The sequence below is a fragment of the Narcine bancroftii genome, chromosome 13 (genome assembly GCF_036971445.1).
Source record: "Narcine bancroftii isolate sNarBan1 chromosome 13, sNarBan1.hap1, whole genome shotgun sequence".
Taxonomy (NCBI): domain Eukaryota; kingdom Metazoa; phylum Chordata; class Chondrichthyes; order Torpediniformes; family Narcinidae; genus Narcine; species Narcine bancroftii.
The window spans coordinates 14,772,861-14,794,832 of NC_091481.1; the positions used below are offsets into that span (position 1 = coordinate 14,772,861).

The 21,972-nt window shown below is 39.9% G+C and overlaps 1 protein-coding gene across 11 annotated transcripts in view; it reads left to right on the plus strand.

Moving 5' to 3' along the window:
- LOC138748315 (plexin-B2-like) overlaps positions 1-21,972 on the plus strand; it is a 217,020-nt gene that overhangs the window by 122,491 nt on the left and 72,557 nt on the right. For 7 of the 11 annotated variants that reach the window (XM_069908265.1, XM_069908264.1, XM_069908269.1 and 4 more), the window contains one exon: positions 16,693-17,815. In XM_069908265.1, coding sequence (XP_069764366.1) covers positions 16,706-17,815 — 1,110 coding nt within the window. In that variant the 5' untranslated portion in view covers positions 16,693-16,705. Of the gene's footprint in view, positions 1-11,039; positions 11,129-11,990; positions 12,243-16,692; positions 17,816-21,972 lie in introns of those variants that run through there. The other 4 variants (XM_069908266.1, XM_069908271.1, XM_069908270.1 and 1 more) reach the window with 4 other exon arrangements.

Here is a 21,972-nt window from a genome sequence, read left to right on the forward strand (position 1 = left end):
GCACGGCTGAGTTGAATTAAAAGACAGGCAGTAACATGTCTGTGTTCAGGTTTGGGCCTTCAAATGCAACGTCTTGGTTAAGATGGAGATTTACCATTTGGTGCTGGGATTGACAAGGGATAGCATCACTTTCATCAATTGCATGTTTAACTGACAATCCCTTTGATGCCTTGCTTTACTGTTACTTCCTTGGTCTTTCTCTCCTTGCCCTCGCGACCCCCTCCCCCCAAACACCACTCACTACCTTCTCTAAATCCTCTGAATGAATGCAGACTATAAAGTGCACAGGTGCCAGATTCTCACTCAACTCTGACAGTGGCACTTTTTTAAATGTGTGGATCTGGAGAGTGTGCAACTAGGAATAGCGGTAGCTTGTCGTATATGGATAAAGCGACCTTCAGATAAGACGAGACCAATTTCAGTCTGAATTTCATGGTTTTTAGCTCTTGCCAGTGGTATAAGACGACCCCCCAAACATACCAGTACCATGTGTGTTTTGACTGAGCTGGTGTCACATTGACTGAGCTGGTGGGTGTGGCCAGTAGGTGGGTGAAACACCGTCACAAAGCGATTCATGATGGATGGATGGATGAAAGTGGTGTAAAAATATGGATAGACAATGTGGTGGACAGACGGCCAGGCGGTCGGTATACGCAAGGAATGGAGTTTGTTGGTCTGGGATATGTTTTGTAGTCATTTAACTGATAACACTAAAAATAGATTAGCACAAAATAATACTGAGGTTGCTGTTATACCAGGTGGTTTGACTTCTCTATTGCAACCATTAGATGTCTGCTTGAACAAGCCATTTAAAGATCATGTATGTGAAGGAAGATGATGCATCACTTGATGTACCGTGTGACTCTGTGATCAAAGCATAGGATAAAGTGAAAGTAGATACAGTAATAAAATTTTCAAAAAGTGCGCTATCTCTAGTGCAGTGGATTGTATGGAGGATGATTTATTGTGGGACCCTGATGATGAAGCCGATGCACCAGATTCAGACTGGGACCCACATGATGATAGTGTAAACAGTGAGACTCCAGATGTGCTTGCCGAGTTCTTTGCCTCAGACAATGAAACTAGTGATCTTCAAGAATTTTAAATGTGTGTGATGTGTTTTTTATTTTAGTATTCTTTTATTGGTTTAACACCACATTGGTACACTACAGCAGCTTTTTTTTAAGATACCGGTAGCTTAAAAATTTGTTGTAGGGTGGGGTCTGAGTGGGTTATGGAACCAATAGAGTGGTATTTTGAAGTCAATGTTTTTGTATCTGGCCTATAGGGCGACCCCTTTTTTGGGGAGGGGTGTTTTTTCGGTGCTTCAATTATCATCTTATTTGCCAAAATATATAGTACCTCAACCGTAAAACACTACAGCACAGAAACAGGCTCTTCAGTGCATCTAGTCCCTTCGACCTGCACCCAGATCATAGCCCTGCATACCCCTCCCCATCAAGTACAACAAATCTCTCTCTGAAAACCGACAAGAACCTTCCTGAGCGGTAACCATTTACCTTTCAAACACCAAAGCCTGGTGAACTTTATAAATGGTAAATTCTGTGCACAGTATAAGAATTGCCTGCAACCAGTGAACTTGGAGGAATGAGAAGTGAGATTGGACTGTGAACCAAAGAACTTTTCTGAACTTACACACACATTACATACATGTGCACTTAGAATTAGAAGGGTGTTAAGTTAGGTTAGTTAAGTCAATAGTGATCAGTTAAAGTGTGATTCTGTTTTTATGTTTAAAAATAATTAAAAGGAATGTTTGTTAAGTAACCATTTGTGTGGTGAATATCTATTGCTGCTGGGTTTTGGGGTCCTCTAAGCTCATAACAACACCATCAAAATGGGCTTTCTGTAATTTCGAATCTCAAACCAAGGACCAGACCCATCCTTTTCCATAGTTATCTTGTAACCAATGGTATTATGATCACTACATCCAAAGTATTCCCTGATACACACTTTTGTTGTCTGCCCTATCTTGATCCTAAAATGAAAATCTAGCATTGCACTCTGTCTAGTTGGGACCTCTATATATTTGATCTCTGGCAACTGTAAAGCCTGAGATGGGGCAAAACCTCAGCTTTTATCATTCCCACTCTTGCTTTTAAATCCTTCCATGGCCTCCTTCCTCACTGTCCTTAATCTCCTCCTGCAAACAATCTCCTTCTACCTTTGGGCTCTCGCTCATCCCCAATTTTGTTCCTCCAGCGATGGACCAGTATTCAGCTGCCAAGACTCTGAATCTGGAATTCCCTTCCTTAAATTGCTTACCTGAGTTTTGTAAACTCCTTACAATGTGTAGGTGATCTGCCCTAATATTGTCTTACGTGGCTCAATGTCCTGCTTCTTGGGAAGATGTGCAACATAAAAATGCAAGTTTAGCTTTTGTCCCAGATGTTATGATCACAGCAGGAATATCATTTCAGGGTTAACTGACAGTGACCTCCAAAGGGTGTCTTTTCTTCCCTTTTTATCACTGATAGGGTGAACTTAAATTAATTGTCCTCTATTATTATAAGATCTGGGCCTTAATGCCCCACCATGCAATTGGATCCTGGATTTCCTCACCTTCAGATTTCCAGACCTCAATCATGCGGATTGGCAAGAACCTCTTCCCCCACAATCTCTCATCAGATCGGGGTTGCGTACTTAGCCTGCTCGACTCATTTTTTACTTGTGACTGTGTAGCTTGGTACACATTTACTGATGATACATTGCTTAATGTTTGATACCACTGTAGTGGGCTGAATAAAAAGGGGCAGTGAGTCAGCATGCAGGAGGGAGGTTGAATAGTGTAGTAACAATTTCTCACTCAATGTCACCAAGACCAAGTAGCTGATTGTAGACTTTAGGGAAGGAAAACCCAAGGTATATGTTGCAGTGATCATTGGGATATCAGAAATGGAGAGGGTAAGCAAGTTTAAATTCCTGGTTGTCACTATCTTGGAGGACCTTTCTTGGACCTAACACACTAATGTCATTGGGAAGAAAGCTTGTCAGTGTGTCAACTTTGTGGGGATTTGCTCTGTCATCAGAAACTTCAACAAGAGGGAAGTGTGTACTGTCTGACGACATCACAGTCTGGTATGGGGGCACCAATATCTCTGAACAAAAGGTAGTGGACGTGCCCCAGGCAAAGCTTCCCCCACCCCTAACCGTCGAGAACATTTACATGGACCACTGCCATTGGAGAGTAGCAGCAATTATCAAGGATCCACACCACCCATCACACGCTCTGTTCTCACTGCTGCCATCAGGGAAGAGGTAAAGGTGCCACCAGGTTCAGGTACGGTTGCTACCCTCAACCATCAGACTCCTAAACAACAGATTCAATCAGAGACTCTTACTTCTGCACATTATTTATTACTGAATATTTTTTCTGTATTTGCACAGTACATTTCTTTTTGTGTACATTATCTTTCTTTTTGAGTACAGTTTACAGTTAATGATAAGTAGAAATTCTGCCTGACCCACAGGAATAAGAATCTCAGGATTGTATGTGATGTCATGTATGTACTCTTAACAATAAATTTGAACTTTAAATGTTAAATGTCTTCCCTTATTATAACTGAAATCTCTTTCAGTGGGCTGCCATAGGGAAAACCATTTTAAATACAGAAAAACAATAATCTGGCATCTAGATATTGGGAAATCTTGATGTCTGGCACACTCATTAGTTCAGAGTGTGAATTAGGGGTCCAGACTGACGTGGAATGTGCACCTCGAGCCAGGAGTGTGGGCTGTGGGCTGAGTGCGTGGTTAGAACTTGGACTGAGACCTGGAACACCAGGGGACAGGAACGTGGTAGATTTGCAGCCTGAGTGCATCCAGAGGGATTGTATATTTCTTATTCCCTTTAAACACCACTTTCACTGGAAAATTTGTTGCACAATTCTGCATCATATTTAATTTAAAAAAAATGAAATAAAAGTATTTTGAAGTGTCAGCAGGAGTAACATTGAATGGGCCAGTAAATCTGTTAGTCTGCCTCTAACAAAGTCCTGAGGGTGCTGTATCATCTGTTGCACAGAATTATAATTTCCTCTAAACTCTTCTGACTCGAAGAGTTAATTTTATGAAGGATCCCAACTCAAAATGCTGAATAAGCATTTCTACATGAATGCTGTCTGACTCCCTGACTTTCTCCACCATCTCATTGTTCAGTTTCTAAGGATGAATTCCTGCTTTTCCAGAAGTCGACATACTTCGTTTCCAAACAAAATTTGTGTTTCCTGCTATTTGCTTTCTTCTTTTCCGACTGCGAGGGTTGTTTAGTTGACCAGCTTGTCTTTCCTGAAACCGAATGCCAAAGGATTCTCTGCTATAAGTCCACATTCCACAGGAAGTTTCCATTCTGTGGCTTGCAAATGAAGATCTGGCAGAATAAAACAAATTATATTTATATCTACATTGTATCTGCTGTGTAAATTTTAAGCTCAATTCTTTTTTGTTAAAAATCCCATTCATGCCACCTGATGCTTTTTTTGGTCCTGGTGCCTCTCCTATGCCAATCTTCTTTTTTAAGATTGCATCCAATATTCACCCCAAAATTGCTGAAGAACTTTGTATCCTGCTTTTGATTCCATACCCAATATTTGTTCCATTTTACTTTTTGACTGATAAACTCAGAGCCATATTTTACAATTTGGAACATATGAAGAAAGAGTAGACAAGCAAAGTAATGATGGCTCTTAGAATTCAGCTCAGAAACAGGCTTCTTCAGCCCTCCTCATCTGTGCCGAATCATTTTTCTGCCTTGTCCCACAGCCTCTCCCATCCATCTGTCCATATTTTTCTTGAATTCAACTGGCAACTCCTTCCACACTTCCACCACTCTCTGTGAAGAAGTTCCCCTACATGTTCCCCCTATATTTTTTACCTTTCACCCATAACTCCTGTCCTTACCAAACTTCAGTGGAAAAAGCCTTCCTGTACTTTGTCTATCCCCTCATAATTTTAAATACCCTTGTCAAATCTCCCCTCATTCTTCTACGCTCCAGGGAATAAACCTAACCTGTTTAACATTTCCTTGTAACTCAATTCCTGAGGTCCGGGCAACATCTTAGTAAATCTTCTCAGCACTCCTTCTATCTTATTGATATCTTTCTTGTTGCTTTGGATTCAAATGTCAACTAGAGAACATTACTTAAACCCATAAAATGATATCATTATCTTCACTGTGGATGATGAAGATGTGCAAGGACTGCCTGGTGATGAAGTGACATTGGAAATTGCTCTCCTTCATCTTTAAGCATTGTGTTGATTTCACGTAGTTTTTTTCTGTCTCACAAGTCCAGGCTTGAGCTTTGGTTGTTTGTTCTTGCATTGCCCACCTTCAGAAGAATCTTTTGAAATCCCCCTGTTTCCATCTGACTACTTTTGTTTAACATTCCTTTAGTGATACGCCATCAGATCCTTGCAAACCATTGCAACTGAACTCGTGTCAAATTAACAGTTCACATACGAGCCCGAACTTTCTTAGCCATTCATCAGTTTCCTTGTAGAATGGAGGCCAAAGCCTCACAATTACTCCTGGTAGCATGCATTCTTAAATATCTGGTATATAAAAGACATTTGCATGTACAAACTATTGAACGTGGCTGTTGCCCTGGTTACAGAAAGGCTAGGTATATTGTTCTTTAGACAGGAGGTGACTTGTAAAATAGGACATCACTTCTCATGCACGGCTCATGCATAGAATTTATTGGGTCTTTGTACAGAAGTTGCTCAAATTAACAGACCAAAATGCAATTTAAGGCCAATAGAATGTTAACCTTCAGGTCAGGGGTTCTGGAATACAAAGAGTTGAAGTTATGCTGTTGCCTTATAAACTGTTGATTCGGCTCCATCTGTAAGACTGAACAAGGTTGTGGCGCAGCCTCTCTGGAAGGATATGTTGACCTTGGATGGAATGCTTCAGAAATTCACCAAAATGAAGCTGGATCTAAAGTAGCTAAATTGTGAGAAGAGGTTAGAGGATCAAGGATTGTTTTCTCTTGAGAACAGAAGATTAAGTAGTGATGTAATTGAGGTATTTAAAATGATTAAGGGCTTTAGAATCAGAGAAACAATCTCCTCTCGGGTAGGAGCCCAGAACAAGGGGAGGCAACCTTAAAACTGGAGCCAGGATATTTGTGGTAGCATCAGGAAGCATTTCCACACACATAGAGATCAAAAAATCTGAGTTCACTTGTCCAAAAAGCTGTTCAGGCTGAGAATCTGTGATTGAGATCTTTCCATTCAGCGAGGGTATTAAAGTATTTGAATACAAAAGAATGGAGATGAGCGAGACACCAGCTGTGAGCGAGCTGGACGGTGGATAAGCTTAGAGCTTGATGGGTAAATGCAATTACAGTGAGTTGTGCTTCAACATTCCGTCCAGCCAACCAAATAAAAATAAATATTTAATTTACAGTAAAGCAGAGGCAGGTTTTGCAGCTCCACAAAGCAGCTTTTGATCTGTGTTCACCATTAAATGTACAGCTTAGTGTGGAGCAAGTTCAAACCAATTTTAAATAGCACCAGAAATAAGTTTCTGCTATTTTTGTAGACTGTGGACTGGTATGGTGAAGCCAGCTGGTCATACTGATTGGGCTCACCATGATGGATCTTCTTTTATATGTATGCCTTTAAAAAAACGTTTAAATAGGTGCAACATATTTGCATGTCAGATGATATCAGTCTCATATACTCATAAAATTGCCACGGCTTGGTTTTCACAAATCAATAATTGCAGTCCCTTCATTTCCATTCCCATTAATTTGACTTGCACACATCCCAGAGGTGAAAACAAAAGTGATGGATAATGGCACCGCTTGGTCGTCTAAAATTACCTGCTCAATATGAGTGAGCATCTGGTCTCCCAATGGGCCTCTTCAAAGAAAAGCAAGATTTGTATTGCAGTCAGGAAGGAAGTGGCCCCTTAAAATTTCCTATGTTGTAAGGGGCTGGTTCTCCCAGCCAAGATACAACTTCAGCATGTGGATGCAATAGCCGTGCAAGTTGAAATAGCATTCCATCCACAAATATTTCACTCACAAGTGTTGACTTGTGGTGTAATTTTTCCCATACTTATCTCTGAATCATCTGAAGGCACTGAAGTCTGGAATTTTTCTTTCCTGTTGGACTGTGGTACTAATAGAGTTTCAGTATGTCCAAGTAGTCTAAGCCTTTATGGTAGCATAAAGGAATTGTGATTGTAACAATGTGTTGCTTTTATCAAGCAGCTAAACTTTTCAGGCTTTAGAAAAACACAAAGGATGAAAGAAGTTTGAAGCCTGGGGTGAATATGTTAAAATTTAATCCACTTGGCTTCAGTAAGACTTGTTGGTAAGTTCCACTAACTGTGGTTCAAACAAAATTAAAAAAAAAATTGTGGCTGCTGCAAATCTGAAATAAAAGCAGAAAACACTGGGAGCATACAGTATGTTAAGGCAGCATCTGTGGAAAAAGAAACCTCTGGAAGGGTTTAGAGCTTGGCTTTGTTTCTACCTGGCCTGCTGAATGTTTCAAGCACTTTTGCTTTAATCTTTTCTGGGTTGTGTTTCCCGGAACACGCAGAAACTGCATTTGAAGGCAGGAGGGACCCAGTAGTTCCTATCTAATGCCGTTTGCAAGACCCAAGGAATGACGGAGCTTATCCATTCCCAGTGCTGCCCTCCTCTCTGCACCACCACTCCCCCCACCCCCCGGTCCCTCAACCTTAAATGTTGAAGTGAACAAGCTTTCAAAACATTTTAAATGGGGGGTTTTTCCAATTCCAACAACCCATCCTTGTGCTCTCCTTTCACTGACCTGACAGCTAGAGTGAGTCACATTTTGCAAACCACAATCCAGGCAGATGGTCATTGTGAAGGAAGGAGAATTCTATCTTGGAGGCACTTGCATGAAAATCATATCATTGGAGTTATTTGCAACAGTGACTGAGGTTCTGGAAGAATAGAGTCCCTCTGGGAGATGGTCAGAGGAAATGAGGTTGAGATAGCTGTGTGAGTCTGTGAACTTTGATGTATATTTGTTTCTGTGAGAATAAAAATAGGTGGATGGAATTCTGACAAACGGAGTATAGTATTAGAGGAAAAAAATGTGAAATTCTGTTTATGGTCAAAAAAAAAACGTGGAACATTTAAATAATGAAAGATTGCAGAGAGATCAAGGTGTTCTGATGAATGATTTCCAAAAGTTTGATTTGCAGACACATTAAAGATGTTGGGTGAATTGACTGAAATTGAGTGTGGAGATTAATCTTTATTTCTATAATACATTGGTGAGGAGTCCTGCGGACAAGACTATTTGGTCCCTTCAATTTCAACTATTTGCTCCAGTCTGAGTTATTCTAGCTCACCGCTCCATCCACGTGACTTAGTCTCCTTGGCATGGTCATCAAATCCACATGATGCACCATCCACCTGCAGTCGAAGTATTTTAAGCAAGCAAATTAATTGATCAACATTGTGCCTTTGGGATGTGAGGGAGCATTTGGGGGAAACCATTGTGACCACTGGTGGTGTGGATCAAATCTGGGTCATGAGAGCTCGAGAGGAGGCATCACCATCTGGTTTGTCATTGTGCCATTATCATTCCATCAGTTATGGTCCAGACCAATAACCTACCCTACCTTCCTCTCTCTGTTTTGTCACCAGTGGCAGGTATCTCCTTGATTTTTTTAAAATTGATGCCACTGATGTACTTTTGCGGTATATTCCTGTGTTGTGTTGGAAACATTAACAGCCTGTTTGTGCACTGGAAACTCTCTCAAAACAGTAGCATGTTAATCACAACAAGCCAATTCAAAACTTCATTGAGATGATTAACAGATTTGTTTCAGAATTGGTAATTAAATGTTAATTATACAAGTCTCTTGGTGCCTGCCACATTGACCACCGCCAGTGGGCTGATATCGCCTCAAACCGTGCATCTTGGTGCCTCACAGTTCGGCGGGCAGCAACCTCCTTTGAAGAAGACCGCAGAGCCCACCTCACTGACAAAAGACAAAGGAGGAAAAATCCAATACCCAACCCCAACCCACCAATTTTCCCCTGCAACCGCTGCAACTGTGTCTGCCTGTCCCGTGTTGGACTTGTCAGCCACAAACGAGCCTTCAGCTGACGTGGACATTACCCCTCCATAAATCTTCGCCCGCGAAGCCAAGCCAAAGATACAAGTATAATGGCCTTTCATAGCAGGAGTATGGGTTCTTCTCCATGCACCCAGTAGGAGTGTGGGGATGCTGCAAGAACCCCTTGGAATAACTGGGCCCTCTGCCTCCACCTCATTGACTTCACCATGGTATGGGGCATACGTGGGGTAGAAATTCCAGTGCGGCCAAGAGGCGCACTATTGTGGAACGGCTCAGGGTGCTCTCTTGGTATCTCAAATTATGAGAGAGCAAACTTGGCCTCCATTTATGTAATTGCAATATTTAGTCAATAGCCACTAAAGTGTCAGCCTGAAAGCTTGCTGAAGGCTGAGAAGTGGGGTCGGTACTTTCTGATTCGGAGGTGAAACTGAATAACTGAACCACTACCAGAGATTTAGTTCAAATGGCATCTGTTCAATCAAGATCTATTAGTGTAAGGATCAATACCAGCCATTACTTGTATGTATTATTTTTGGAACATATCACCCTGAATGGGTTGTTAATCGGCAGGTCAGAGAAGATGGTTCCTAACTGGTGTGGATAGAGAACAATGGATTGAATCACCCCATGTGATATACAGAAAATAAAAGTAAATAGAAATGGAGACTGCTTTTTAAAAGAGAAGCTGGTACAAAGATGCCATTCAAACATTATACTGTCTTCTTTGGCTTGGCTTCGCGGACAAAGATTTATGGAGGGGTAAATGTCCACGTCACCTGCAGGCTCGTTTGCGGCTGACAAGTCCGATGCGGGACAGGCAGACACGGTTGCAAGGGAAAATTGGTTGGTTGGTGTTGGGTTTTTCCTCCTTTGTCTTTTGTCAGTGAGGTGGGCTCTGCGGTCTTCTTCAAAGGAGGTTGCTGCCCGCCGAACTGTGAGGCGCCAAGATGCACGGTTTGAGGCGAGATCAGCCCACTGGCGGTGGTCAATGTGGCAGGCACCAAGAGATTTCTTTAGGCAGTCCTTGTACCTCTTCTTTGGGGCACCTCTGACACAATGGCCAGTGGAGAGCTTGCCATATATACTGTAATGACTTGGCTTTCCTACCATCCAACTGATGTGTGAAAGGAAAAGGGGTCTGAGATCTGTAACAGGTATTTATAAACCAGTTGGAAGTTTAGGTAATAGTGTTCCATAGCAACAATTCTTTTCTCAATGTTGCCAAGAAGAGGAAGTTTTCTTTTGTTATTACTTGTTTACACAGAATCTGTTCAGCTCTCTTGCTAGTGAATGAAAATGTCAGCCAGATATCAGGATTAGCTTCATATTTTTAATCATGAATGCCTTCACTGTGTTCTTAAACACTTGTTTTCTCTCATGTTCTTAATACATTAAATTTCTAGTCAGTTTTCACTTCATTTCAAAATGACTCGAATTTTTTTTTCTGTTGGTTACACCACTGAAGTATCCCAAAGCCCATTTGAAAGAAGTTACATTGGAGGTGTAGCCACTTTTCATGCTTTGGCAATATGGCAGTCAGTTTCATTCAAGAGGGAAATGTTTGTGTGTATTTTGGTCAGTATGGTTCATAGTATGAAAAATAAAATTAAAAAAAAACAACCAAGATACAGAACCTGTTAACCTTTTTTTAATTGAATATGAGGATAACCATTTAGAACAGTGGTTTTCAACCATTTTCTTTCCACTTACAAACCACTTTTTCAAGTAATCCCTTACTAACCATAGAGCACCATGGCATTTTAGAAGATTTCAATGAGTAAGATTTTTTTTAAATAACTGGGAACAAGAAAAGCATCAGTTTGATAAATTGCTGTAACAATAGGCTGTATGGAGGATGAAAGTAACCTTTTCTGTTTCTCTCCTTTGGGATGTGGAAATTCATAATGGTGTTGCATCTCAAGTTCAAATTCTTTGTCACCAAGATGCAGTCAATTTAAGAATGAAAATGTTCCAAGTTTTATAAAGTCCTACAAGCTCCAACTTTCATCCTTACAGTATGCTGAAACACCGATTGTGAGTAGAAGGGAAACTTTTAAAATAAAAAAGCTCCAGTAAAATAATACACTGTCATTCCACTGGGAAGATTACAAGAGAAATCAATCTTGCTGAAGTGTAGCACAACATGCACATGAAATAGTAAACTTTTTTTAATGAATGAAAGAAAACAGTAAAATGGTCAAAATTAAAAGCTTATGTTAAATAATTTTATTGTTTTTACTGCCCTTCCATTCACCTCAATGGAGTGTGTAATTTTGAAAATTTTGTTTCATATTGACTATTGATTTTGTGCCAGGGAGGTCTGTCGGGTTCTGTGTCTTGCCCCCATTCCTTTGAGGTTGTGTGTTGGATGGACTGATTAAGAACAGCAAATGTTACCATCCAACCATGTTTGTGGGTTGGAGTTTTATTGAAAGACTGGTAGTTCCACAATTGCTATACCACCTTATGATTTGCAATTCACTTATTTAATTCTTTGAATTTAAATTTCCCTATCCACTGTGGTGGGATTTGAATCAGGGTCAACAGTTCAATAATCTAAGATTTTAGCAAAGTTCATTGCCTTGACCACTCTGCTGTCATCTGGGTAGTGGTTATGTGAAACAAAAAAAAATTGAGGGACTGAATAAATTAGATGCTAGGAGGATAATTAACCTACCCAAGGGGTCTAAAATGGGGGTGTTTCAAAATTGGGGTAGGGGCTTCAGGAGTTAACTAATCAGTAATCTTGTTCCTCAGACAATGAGTCTTTGGAGATCTTTACACAAGGTATCTGTGTCATCTGAGTGTCTATTATTACCTTCAAAACTGATCTTTAGATTTACAAATATAAAGCGAATATTTAGAGATCGAGTTTTCTTTTTATTTGGACATACAGCACTGGCCATTCGGCCCATGAGCCCATGCTGCCTTTAATTACACCAAATTAACCGGGACATTTGGAATGGTCGGAGGAAACCCACTCAGACACAGGGAAAACTTACAAACTCCTTAGAGACATGGCGGGATTCGAACCCTGGTCCTGATCGCTGGCACTGTAATGGTGTTGCGCTTGCCGCTACGTGAACCCTGCTGCCCCGAACAGAAGAGGCAGAAGATCATTGAATTTTGTGTGATCGGTGCTGAAAAGGTCAGATGATCTGCAGTTCCATGTTCCTGCATACTTGAGTGTGGCCAGCTAGTGTGGAAGTTGCAATATAGAGCGATTCTGGGAGCGAATGCATGACTTGAGATAAAATACAATTAATTATGGGTTATTCCTTCTGTTTATGTGACCACATGTTGAATCTATGTACAAATCATACAGTAAAACCCCTGGCGTCCAAAACTCAAGCAACCAATAGCCTCAAGAAACCAGTTAAAGAAAAAAATAGAGGAAAATAAATTTTAAAAATTAAAATAGATAAGAAGAAAATAATGAATAAAACAAGATATAGTTTAAAATTGTAAAGGAAATGTTCTCTGAAGTAACATATGAACTTTGGCGAAGATAGGATCACGTATTCAGCCAGCGGAGGGCCTTGGTCGGGCTTTGCTTGTAGCAGCTGTTTGAATAAAGTTGTGTGAAACAGCAATGGCGTCGCCCAGGATGAAGAGCTGGTTGATGCCGCTCACCGTTGGGGTCACTCTCTTGAAGTGTCTCCTTATCCCTGCTTAGTAAGAGTCGCACTGGTCAGAGAGACTTTACCCGTAAACTTATAGGAGGTGGGCATGGAGGGGGATGAACCAGCAGATGCAGCGATGGTTAAGTGTTTTCAAAGAATGTGACTGAAAATAAAGTAAAATGCTTTAAGGTTTATATATTCATGCAAATGAATTTGTTCAATGCAAGTACAGCATAGTATTTTTGTCTTTTAAATTGTTTATTTTTAATTAAGATGTTTTAGTTCGTTCAGATTGCTCGCCACCCCACTCAAAGTCACCCAGGGGACCAACTTCAGATCCTCCCTGACCTCAGAAGATTGGGAAGTCTCTGGAAGCTGGATTTGGCTCACCAGTAGGCCATGGCCCACTGGTTGGGAACTGTGCAGATAGGCTTTGTAAGAGTTAGTCTCAAGTAACTGGAAAATACAATCCGGCATCTACCAACCTCCATAGGTGCCAGATGCAAGGAGTTTTACTGCTTCTTTATTTCACCCTCATCAAAAAATTGTCCTTTAATTATAGAAATTTGAACCTGTGTTTAAAGGGCTCTGCCTTTTAAAAAAAAAACACCATAGATTTTTTCCTGCTCTGGGGTCCTGCACCAATCCACTACTTACACAGAGTAGCTTTGATGTTAACTGACTTAGAGCAAGAACAAAATTAATTTTAATAAATAACAGTCAGAATAGATTTGTTAAAGGCAAACCACATTTGTCTCACTTGATTTCTGTGAGGTACTGGAGTGGGTTAATGAAGGTGATGCAATTGTTTCAGAATTACCAAAGGACTTAGATAGAATACAGTAAAAGGGATTAAATCGGAAGCTTCAGCATAAATACAAAGTTGGCCAGAAGTTGAAAAGTAGAGGGTGTTGATGGTGGGACTTGTGGTCTTATTACTTGCACTTAGTCTGCGCAAGCTTTAATTTCCAGATTGCAGATGAACTAAGGTCAAATGTAGCAAATGTAGATGGCAGTACAGACTTCAAGAGGAGATTAAATGGTTAGATATGCACTAGGTGCAATTGGAACAAATAACATTTCAACACAGTATAGGCCATTCAGCCCATAATGTTGTGCCCACCCATGTATACGTACCAAAAACAACAAAACCTTATTTACCTTGTAATTATTTTTCTTTTATCTATGTGTTTTCCTGAGTCTCTTAAATACCCCTATTGTTCCAGCCTCCACCACCACTGCTGGTAATGCATTCCAGGCACCCACACACTCTGTGTAAAGAAAAGCTCTGATGTCTCCCCTACACTTTCCTCCCTTCACCTTGTACAGATTTAACACAGAAAGGTCAAGTGAGGCAGTATAAGTAAATAGTACAGTTTTAGGTGTGTTGCTGTGCATTAACACGTCATTGAATGCAAAGGCTGGTTTTATTGTGCAGTTTCGATTGAGAAGGCGGCCCTAAAAAGTAGAGAGAGATCTTGGCTTTAAAAGCAAGCATGGATTTTTTTTTTAAAGTGACAAAAGACTGCATAAATCAGCACCTGAGGCATTTGGGTCCAATTCTGGGTTTGTTAACTAAAGGAATGATGCCAAAGCTTCTTGAGATGAAATTTTATTTATAATAGTACCAGAAATGAGAAACTCATTTGCATGGAGATGAGAATCTTAGGTCATTATGTTTAGTTTAGAGTAGAGCAACTTCAGGGGTATTCACTTGAGGTGTTGAGTTTCAATGGAAGCTGATTGAATAATAACTTTCAAGATGGAACTATTTAAACCCTTGAAGGAGAAATATTTGCACTGCTGAAGGAAAAGTGGGATTAACTGCTCTTTCAAACACGATGGGGTTAAATGAATTCCGCATGTGCAGGACTTTGTTTGCTTTATGAATGTCATGGGACACTTTCTTCCAAGAAAATTTGGTGGTGATTGTGAAGAGGATAAAGTGGGTAAGGCAAATCATACGATACTTCAGTTTCTGAGGATATTGCGTCTTTTTGTTCGGAATCAGCAGATTTAACCCTGCCAAGGATGTATCAAATTAAAATTATTTGGCATCTGGTTATTTAAAAAAGTGCACTTTGGATGAGTTTCATGACGAAACAACGAAGCAGTCTTTTTTTTCCCTAAACTCAATTAATCAAGAAGTCTCCAGATGCTGGGGTTGAGTGCAGTACACAAACGTGTTGGGAGAACCTTGGCAGGTCACGCAGTATCCATAGGGAATAAAGGGTTCATCAGTGTTTTGGGTCTGGGCCGTTTGTCAGGAATGAAGTGTCAGAGGAACTCAGCAGTTGGAGTTGTATCTTTGAGGGAGGGGGTAAGAATTGCTGGTGTCTTGGGTGGAAACTCTGCATCTTGACCTGAACTCTACCCTGCACCCCCCTCTACCCTCCCTGGTCTGCTGATATTACTCCACCAGTAAGTTCCTCAAGGAAGGTGTGTTTTTTTTTGCTCCAGATTCCAACACACTGTCTATTGCGTCCCTTGTAGTTAAACAAAATTGCAACCTTTCATATTCAAGCACTTTCTCTTGTTTTTATTTAAAATAAATTATTTTTGCGCACACAGTGGTTGCTTGGAAGATGCAGGATTCTGCGAAGGTTGCATCATCCAGCTCAGTGAGAGTCACGTTGCACAGACCCAACACAATTTACAAGTTTTGCGATCGTATTTATTGGTTCCTCAGATTAACTGTCTATCCCAATTCCTTTGAAAAGGCTGGGTCTTGCACTAATGCTCTTGTGATTGTTCTCCAGAATCAGCATAAATACCCTTTCATCAACATTCGGCCACGTAGATGGATGAGCTTCACTAAAATTCAAAGCAGACCCTTCAGAAACCCGTACAGTTCCAATCAGGAACAGCATTTCCTGGCCATGAAATTTGTCATTCCAAATTGCTGAGTATGGCTAATAAAGCACAAATTGAAACTCACATCCAGTATTTAAATCATGCTCTGTTTCTGGAGGTTCCAGTTTCCTACCAGCCTTCAAAACATACCGGGGTTGGGGGGGACAGGTCATTTGGGTGTAATCATGTGGCATGGGCTCGAGGGGCTAAAGGGCCCATTAATATGTTGGATGTCTCATTTTACATTTAAATATTAGTGCATCTGATAAAGAGCCAACAGGAAAAGATAAAGATATTGGAATGACGATTATATCAAACATTTCTTGATCTTGCTTTTTCCTATTTTGTTACAAGTCCTGTGATAAACAGATTCTTTTGCTGCTGTAATAAGAAAATGAGTATCTGATTTTTAAGAATATTTGAGCTTTTCAGTTTTAGATTTGGATGAGAGACTTAACATATTCAAGTTTGCAGATGAGCACGAGTGTGAAAAGGTGCAGAGAGGCCGTTGTATTTTTTGGACAGATTAAGATGGCAAATGCATGTTTACAAATAACCTTGAATAAAATCTGGAGTGTGCACTTTAATTTTACATTTTAAAAATTTAAATTAACTTAAAAAAAAATTAGACATACAGCACGGTTACGGGTCTTTTCGGCCCACAAGTCTGTGCCGTCCAATTTACACCCCATAAACCTACACCCCTGGTACATTTTGGACTGTGGGAGGAAAACCCTGGAGAAAGCCCATGCAGACACGGGGAGAACATCCAAACTCCTTACAAATGGCCCGGGATTCGAACGCCAGTCCTGTCCTGATTGCTGATGGTGTAAAGACATTGCGCTAACTGCTATGCCACCCCAGTTGAAATGCTAGATTACAAATTTAAAACTGTGGGGCACAGGGGGAATAAAGTGTCTGTCTCCCAAACATTATGGAAGGCACTGTAATTTCAAAATAGGATGTTAGCTACAGTTACTTTTGTAAGTTATCGGATCCTTTCAATAATTAAGTCAACTTCAAATATCTTTAAGCTAATTGAACATTTGAGGAAGAATTGTTTAATTTGGAATAAAATATTAATTTGTATTTATGTTTTTGTGCTTCACTTTTGTTTTGCAGTTCATCTTTTGAAATGTCACCTTGGACTTGGATGTTATGTGCCGTTGGAATCTTTAATTTAGACTTAAAGTGTGGGATTGAAGGACATGATCAATTTACCAGCAACACAAAGTTGCTCAACCTTGCCTTGGATTACAACACAGGACGGGTCTATGTCGGGGCAGTGAATTTCATTTACCAACTGACGGCGGAACTCAGTCAGGAAGTGAGTCTGGAAACTGGTCCAAAAAAGGATGATCCAAAGTGTGTCCCACCAATAAATAATGATTGTTTAACTGCAGTAGAGACTGATAATTACAATAAACTTCTTCTAATTGACAAGGACATAAATAGCCTTGTGATATGTGGAAGTATATTCAGAGGAATTTGCTCGCTGTGGCATTTGAATAACATCAGCAAAGTCATTTATGAAAATGTGAATGGTGGGGAAGCGACATTTGTTGCAAGCAATGACTCAACTGTGGGACTCATAGCCAATGTGATTGAAAAAAATAAAATGATCAAGGTGATTTTTATTGGAAAGACTCAAGCAACATATTCAAGTGCAATAATTAGCACCAGACTGCTTTCTCCTGAGGGATCATGTGTTTATTTTGAACTTATTCAAGATACTTCAACTGTGAAACCAGACTCTCATTTACAGTACCGACATGACTTCAGGTTTTCTTTTAAAGATGACAAGTTTGTTTATTTCATTTTTTCTCGAACAGATGGAATGCATCATAAACCTAAAACCTACATATCGCGCAATTGCCTTTCCGATAACTCATATTATTCTTACATTGAAATGGTCCTAGAGTGTGGGGATTGTAATCTTGTGCAATCTGCGTACATCACAAGTCCTGGAGAAAAGCTCACAAAGTACATGAATGAAACAGGAAACTATGGAAATGTGACTGCACAGGATAAAGTCCTCTTTGCTGTGTTTAATAGAGGTAACCAAAAAGCAGCTTCACTGGAACATTCTGCATTCTGCATGTTTTCTTTGAAACAGATAAATGAAAAAATTGAAGAATTTCGCAAAATCTGCTATAGTCACCATGGATACCAAAATGGGCATTTGATCATTTATAATCCTTACAAATCTGAAAATGCGCACAATTGTCTTAATGAAATGACCAAGGTAATTTGGAACTCAATATTTACTGTATTTTGGTTTCAAAACCTTTTTTATGATGTTTCATAGCAATTGTGTTAATGTAGTCCATTTTTAAAAAATTATGATCATTAAACATTAGGGGTATTCTCAAGTCAGTCACTACAGAACAGTGGAACAGCTTATAGGGACACTGTGTTACAGTGCCAGAGATCCATGTTCGTTCTCGACCTTGGGTTCTCTCTGCATGGAGTTTACACTTTCTCGCTGAGAACATGGTTTTTTTTCCCCCAGCTTCTCTGTTTCCCCCATCTCTCGAAGATCAGCAAGTCGGTAGATTAATTGGTCACTGTAAATTGCCACCAATGTGTCGATAGCTGGTAGAATCTAGGGGAATTTATGACAACCTGAATCTTTCTGTAACCCAGATTGTCAATTGTGGAGTTCCTGGGTTTAATAGAAGAGCAAAATCTATCTCTAAGCTCTGCCCTGAGATAAAGCAATTTTATTAGAAAGCACTGGAACTTTATAAAATGGAATTGATTTAGGGTGAGTATAAAAGAGTGGTTGATGGTGGGTGGACTCTTGGTTGGCTGAAGGGTTTGCTCCCATGCTAGAACTCTCTGACTATGACTAACTGATACAAACACCTCCCTTTCCAAGTCAGTCTCAGTATCTTTTATTTTCAATTTTCTAAAGTAAATTAAATTATTCGAGATTTGCTATGCTGATTCCTGAGGTGAGAGGTTTGGACTAGAACACGACAGAGGTTGAATCTGTGTTCTTGAGCGTTGAGAAGAATGTGGAGTGGTCTTATTTGATACAAACAAGATCCAAGAGAAGCATTGACGGAGTAGACAGAATGTATGGGAATGTCTTGACCAAGGTCTGTAGGGTTTTCTTCTTGCATACTGTGGTGAACTTAAAATTTCTACCCAAAAGGCACATGGAGGCCAGATCACTGGAGAGTTTGAAGGTGAGGTGGATATATTTTTGAAAGATTGGGAATTGAGGGACAATGACACAGAGGAAGAGTTGAGGCCTGTGACAAATCAGCAATGATTGTATTGAATGGCAGGACGGGCTGGTGGGGACAGTTAGCAGACTCCTATTTCTGCTGTGTTCATCACCTCTTCCTTGGAAAAATATTTGTGAGCTTGTTTTCAAGAAACAATATTCCACCGCGCCCAGCCTTCCTAATGTGTATTTAACAATCCATACTGAAAATATTTTTTTCGACAAAATTTAATGTCATGCCCAATTATACACACCCCAAGCTTGGAAACCTTTTCTGTAAAATAACTTTGAGGGCATAGGGCATAAATAGTGAATAACGCTTGTTTCGATGCATTGAATATAGAATTTATTGTTGAATTTGCACCATGTGAATGGCACAAAAAATTATATTTATGCACACCTTACCTGGAGAGTTGAGACCTGCCTTTGTAATAGTTAAGAGAAACATGCATATATCGTCAGCTGACTGAGGCAGGTGAGTTCTAGTGCCTTGTTTGGAGTTCCCTCCCTCATTTCTGCAATGATGACTGCATATTCCATCCCCAATCTTGCAACTTACGTGTCCTTGGTCCTTATGCAGTAGAATTTTGTTGCCATGACCTTGACACAAAAGAAGCAAAGCTTCCTTGCAAGGTTATGAGCCACCTGTAAAAGTTATCCTGTAATCCAGATTGTAAATGTTGGAGTTCCTGGGCTTCATGTAAGAGCAAAACAGAAATCTTAAGCTGTTACTTGATGCAAAGGTAAAGTAGAAATCCTAAAATCTGGACTGCTCAGGGATTGGATCAGTCCGAATTTTCAGATTTTCCAGATCCTCAGGCAGTAATTTTAAAATTCAAATTTAAGCAGGAATAAAGAAGAGGTGAACAGGTAAATTTTGATAGTTTGTTCATTAGTAAATACAGCAGGGTTCATTTATCACAATGAGCAGTTTTAAAGAATAATAAAGTCAACACTTGACAAAAAATATAAAAATAACATTTTTTCACTACAAAAAAATTGTATGTTTAAAATTTTGTTTAAAAATGAACATTGCAAAAGAAAAATAACAGTATGCAAATTAATTTCTTTGTGATCAGATTACCTGTATTAAATGTGGTCACTTCTCACCACTATGCATCTGTGGCACTTAGCAGGCTTTTGTGTGAGTGCATGCAGGCATTAAATTTAAAAAGTTTGTGAGTACAGATTCTCAGATGGTGCAGATTTCTGGCAACTGGATTTTTGGAATTTTATTGCAGTAAAATTTGATGAAATATTGAAATTGCCAAATGATCATTTAATATCTGCTTTTGAAATGTTTTCCAAAAGTTAGGTGCAGCGTGGTTAGCATAGCAGATAAATTCAACTTATTTACATACCTGCATATTTCACTTTATTCGGATATCATTGACCCTGTTCCAGTGCTAGTTGTTCAACTGGATGTGCTTCTTCTGCCTGCTTGTTCGTTCTCATCCTGTATGATTGTATTTACTTGCAAAGCCAATGGCGTTATTGTGTATAATTTACAAAAGGGGAATTCCCTGATAAAAAGGAGGAGAATAAGCAGAAAGAAATCCAGGCGCTTTGAATGTCTAGTGGAGTTGTGAAGTGGGTCGCGAGGGATGTTTATGAAATTAAATATTATAAAGACACTGAAGAGAAAAGTATGCTGCTTTCTGAAAGATTTGAGTTCATTTAAAGGAAATGGATCATCTTACTTGGCCCTAATTGGCTTAATCGTTCCAAATACAGAAAAACTTCTTGCATTGTTCCTTTCCCCTTCTCACCCTCCCAGCCTTTCCTCACTGATTGAATTGTGTACGCACATTCATGCAGTGCAATTACAGAAGAAGGTCGTCACCCTGTGTTGTTGCTCCAGATAAACAGCTCAATTGAGTGCAATAGTCTATTCTCGATACTAATGGACTTGTGCCTTTTCTATATTGAAGCAAGTGCAATGAAGATAAATTATATTTTTTTAAAATGTGCATTTCACTTAGCTAATATACTGTGAGATGAAAATAAATGAAGCTTTTTAAATTAAATGCAGAATGTACTTGGGATTCTGGCTGTTGACATTATGAATACTTTGCAAACTCAGCATCTTGAAGGGACAGTGCGGTTTGGAATGCGATTTAGTAATGTACATGAAAGATGGTAAGCAGTCACCGCTTGCAGATGGGAAGTAAATGTTATAGAGGGAATTGGACTGCAAAGAAAAGCAAATCATTCCGTAGTTTTACATGGCAGCAATGAGATCACATGTGCAGTCTTGCTGTCTGAACTCAAGGAACAATACATTTACTTATCATGGAAATAATGCAGGGTAGATTCATCAGATTAGTTCCTGGTATAGCTTGTCCTTCAGGTAAGACGGACGGGGTTAAGAGATTCCGACAGGCTCGGTGTCTTACAGCGCAGAAAAATGCTCAGCCTCTCTCGGTTGAATCCACATACTCTTCTCCTTTAGTCCCACTTGCCCACATTAGACCTGTACCCCTTCAATTCCCTCCCATTCATGTAATGTCACTATTCACCTTGTCTATGCCCACCGTGATTTTTATAGACCTCAATAAAATCCTCTCTCAGCATCTAAGGAAAATAAGCCTAGTTTTTCCATATGATAACCTCTCTGATCGTGGCTGCAACTTTACAAATCTCTGCTGTATGCTTTCCAACTTATTCTTATAACCAGGTGACCAAAACTGCAGATAACATTCCAAGTATGGCCTCTCCAAAGTCTTGTACAACTTCAACATGATTTCCCAACACTTGAATTCAATGCCCTGACCAATGAAGAATTATTCTCTTGTCTTGCTGTGTTGTCATCTTTAAAGAGCTATGTACCTGTAGCCCTAGGTCCCTTTGCTCCGTAATATTCTTTAGGACCCTGCCTTTAACAGAGCAAGTTTTGGTTTGGTTTGATTTACCCAAATGCAGCACCTTGTGGTTCTCAGAGTTGAACTGTATCTGTCATTCCTTAGCCCAGATCCCCATCTGGTTTAGATCCTATTGAAAACTCTGGAAACCTTCACTGTTCACTGTAGTATAGTACCCTCTCCAACAGTTTCCCTACCATTAACGTCAGACTAAGAGGGCTGTAGTTGGTTTTACAGCCCTTTGTAAGCAATGGCACCACATTTCTGGTCTCCTCATTCGAGGAAGGATGTGGAAGCTATGGAGAG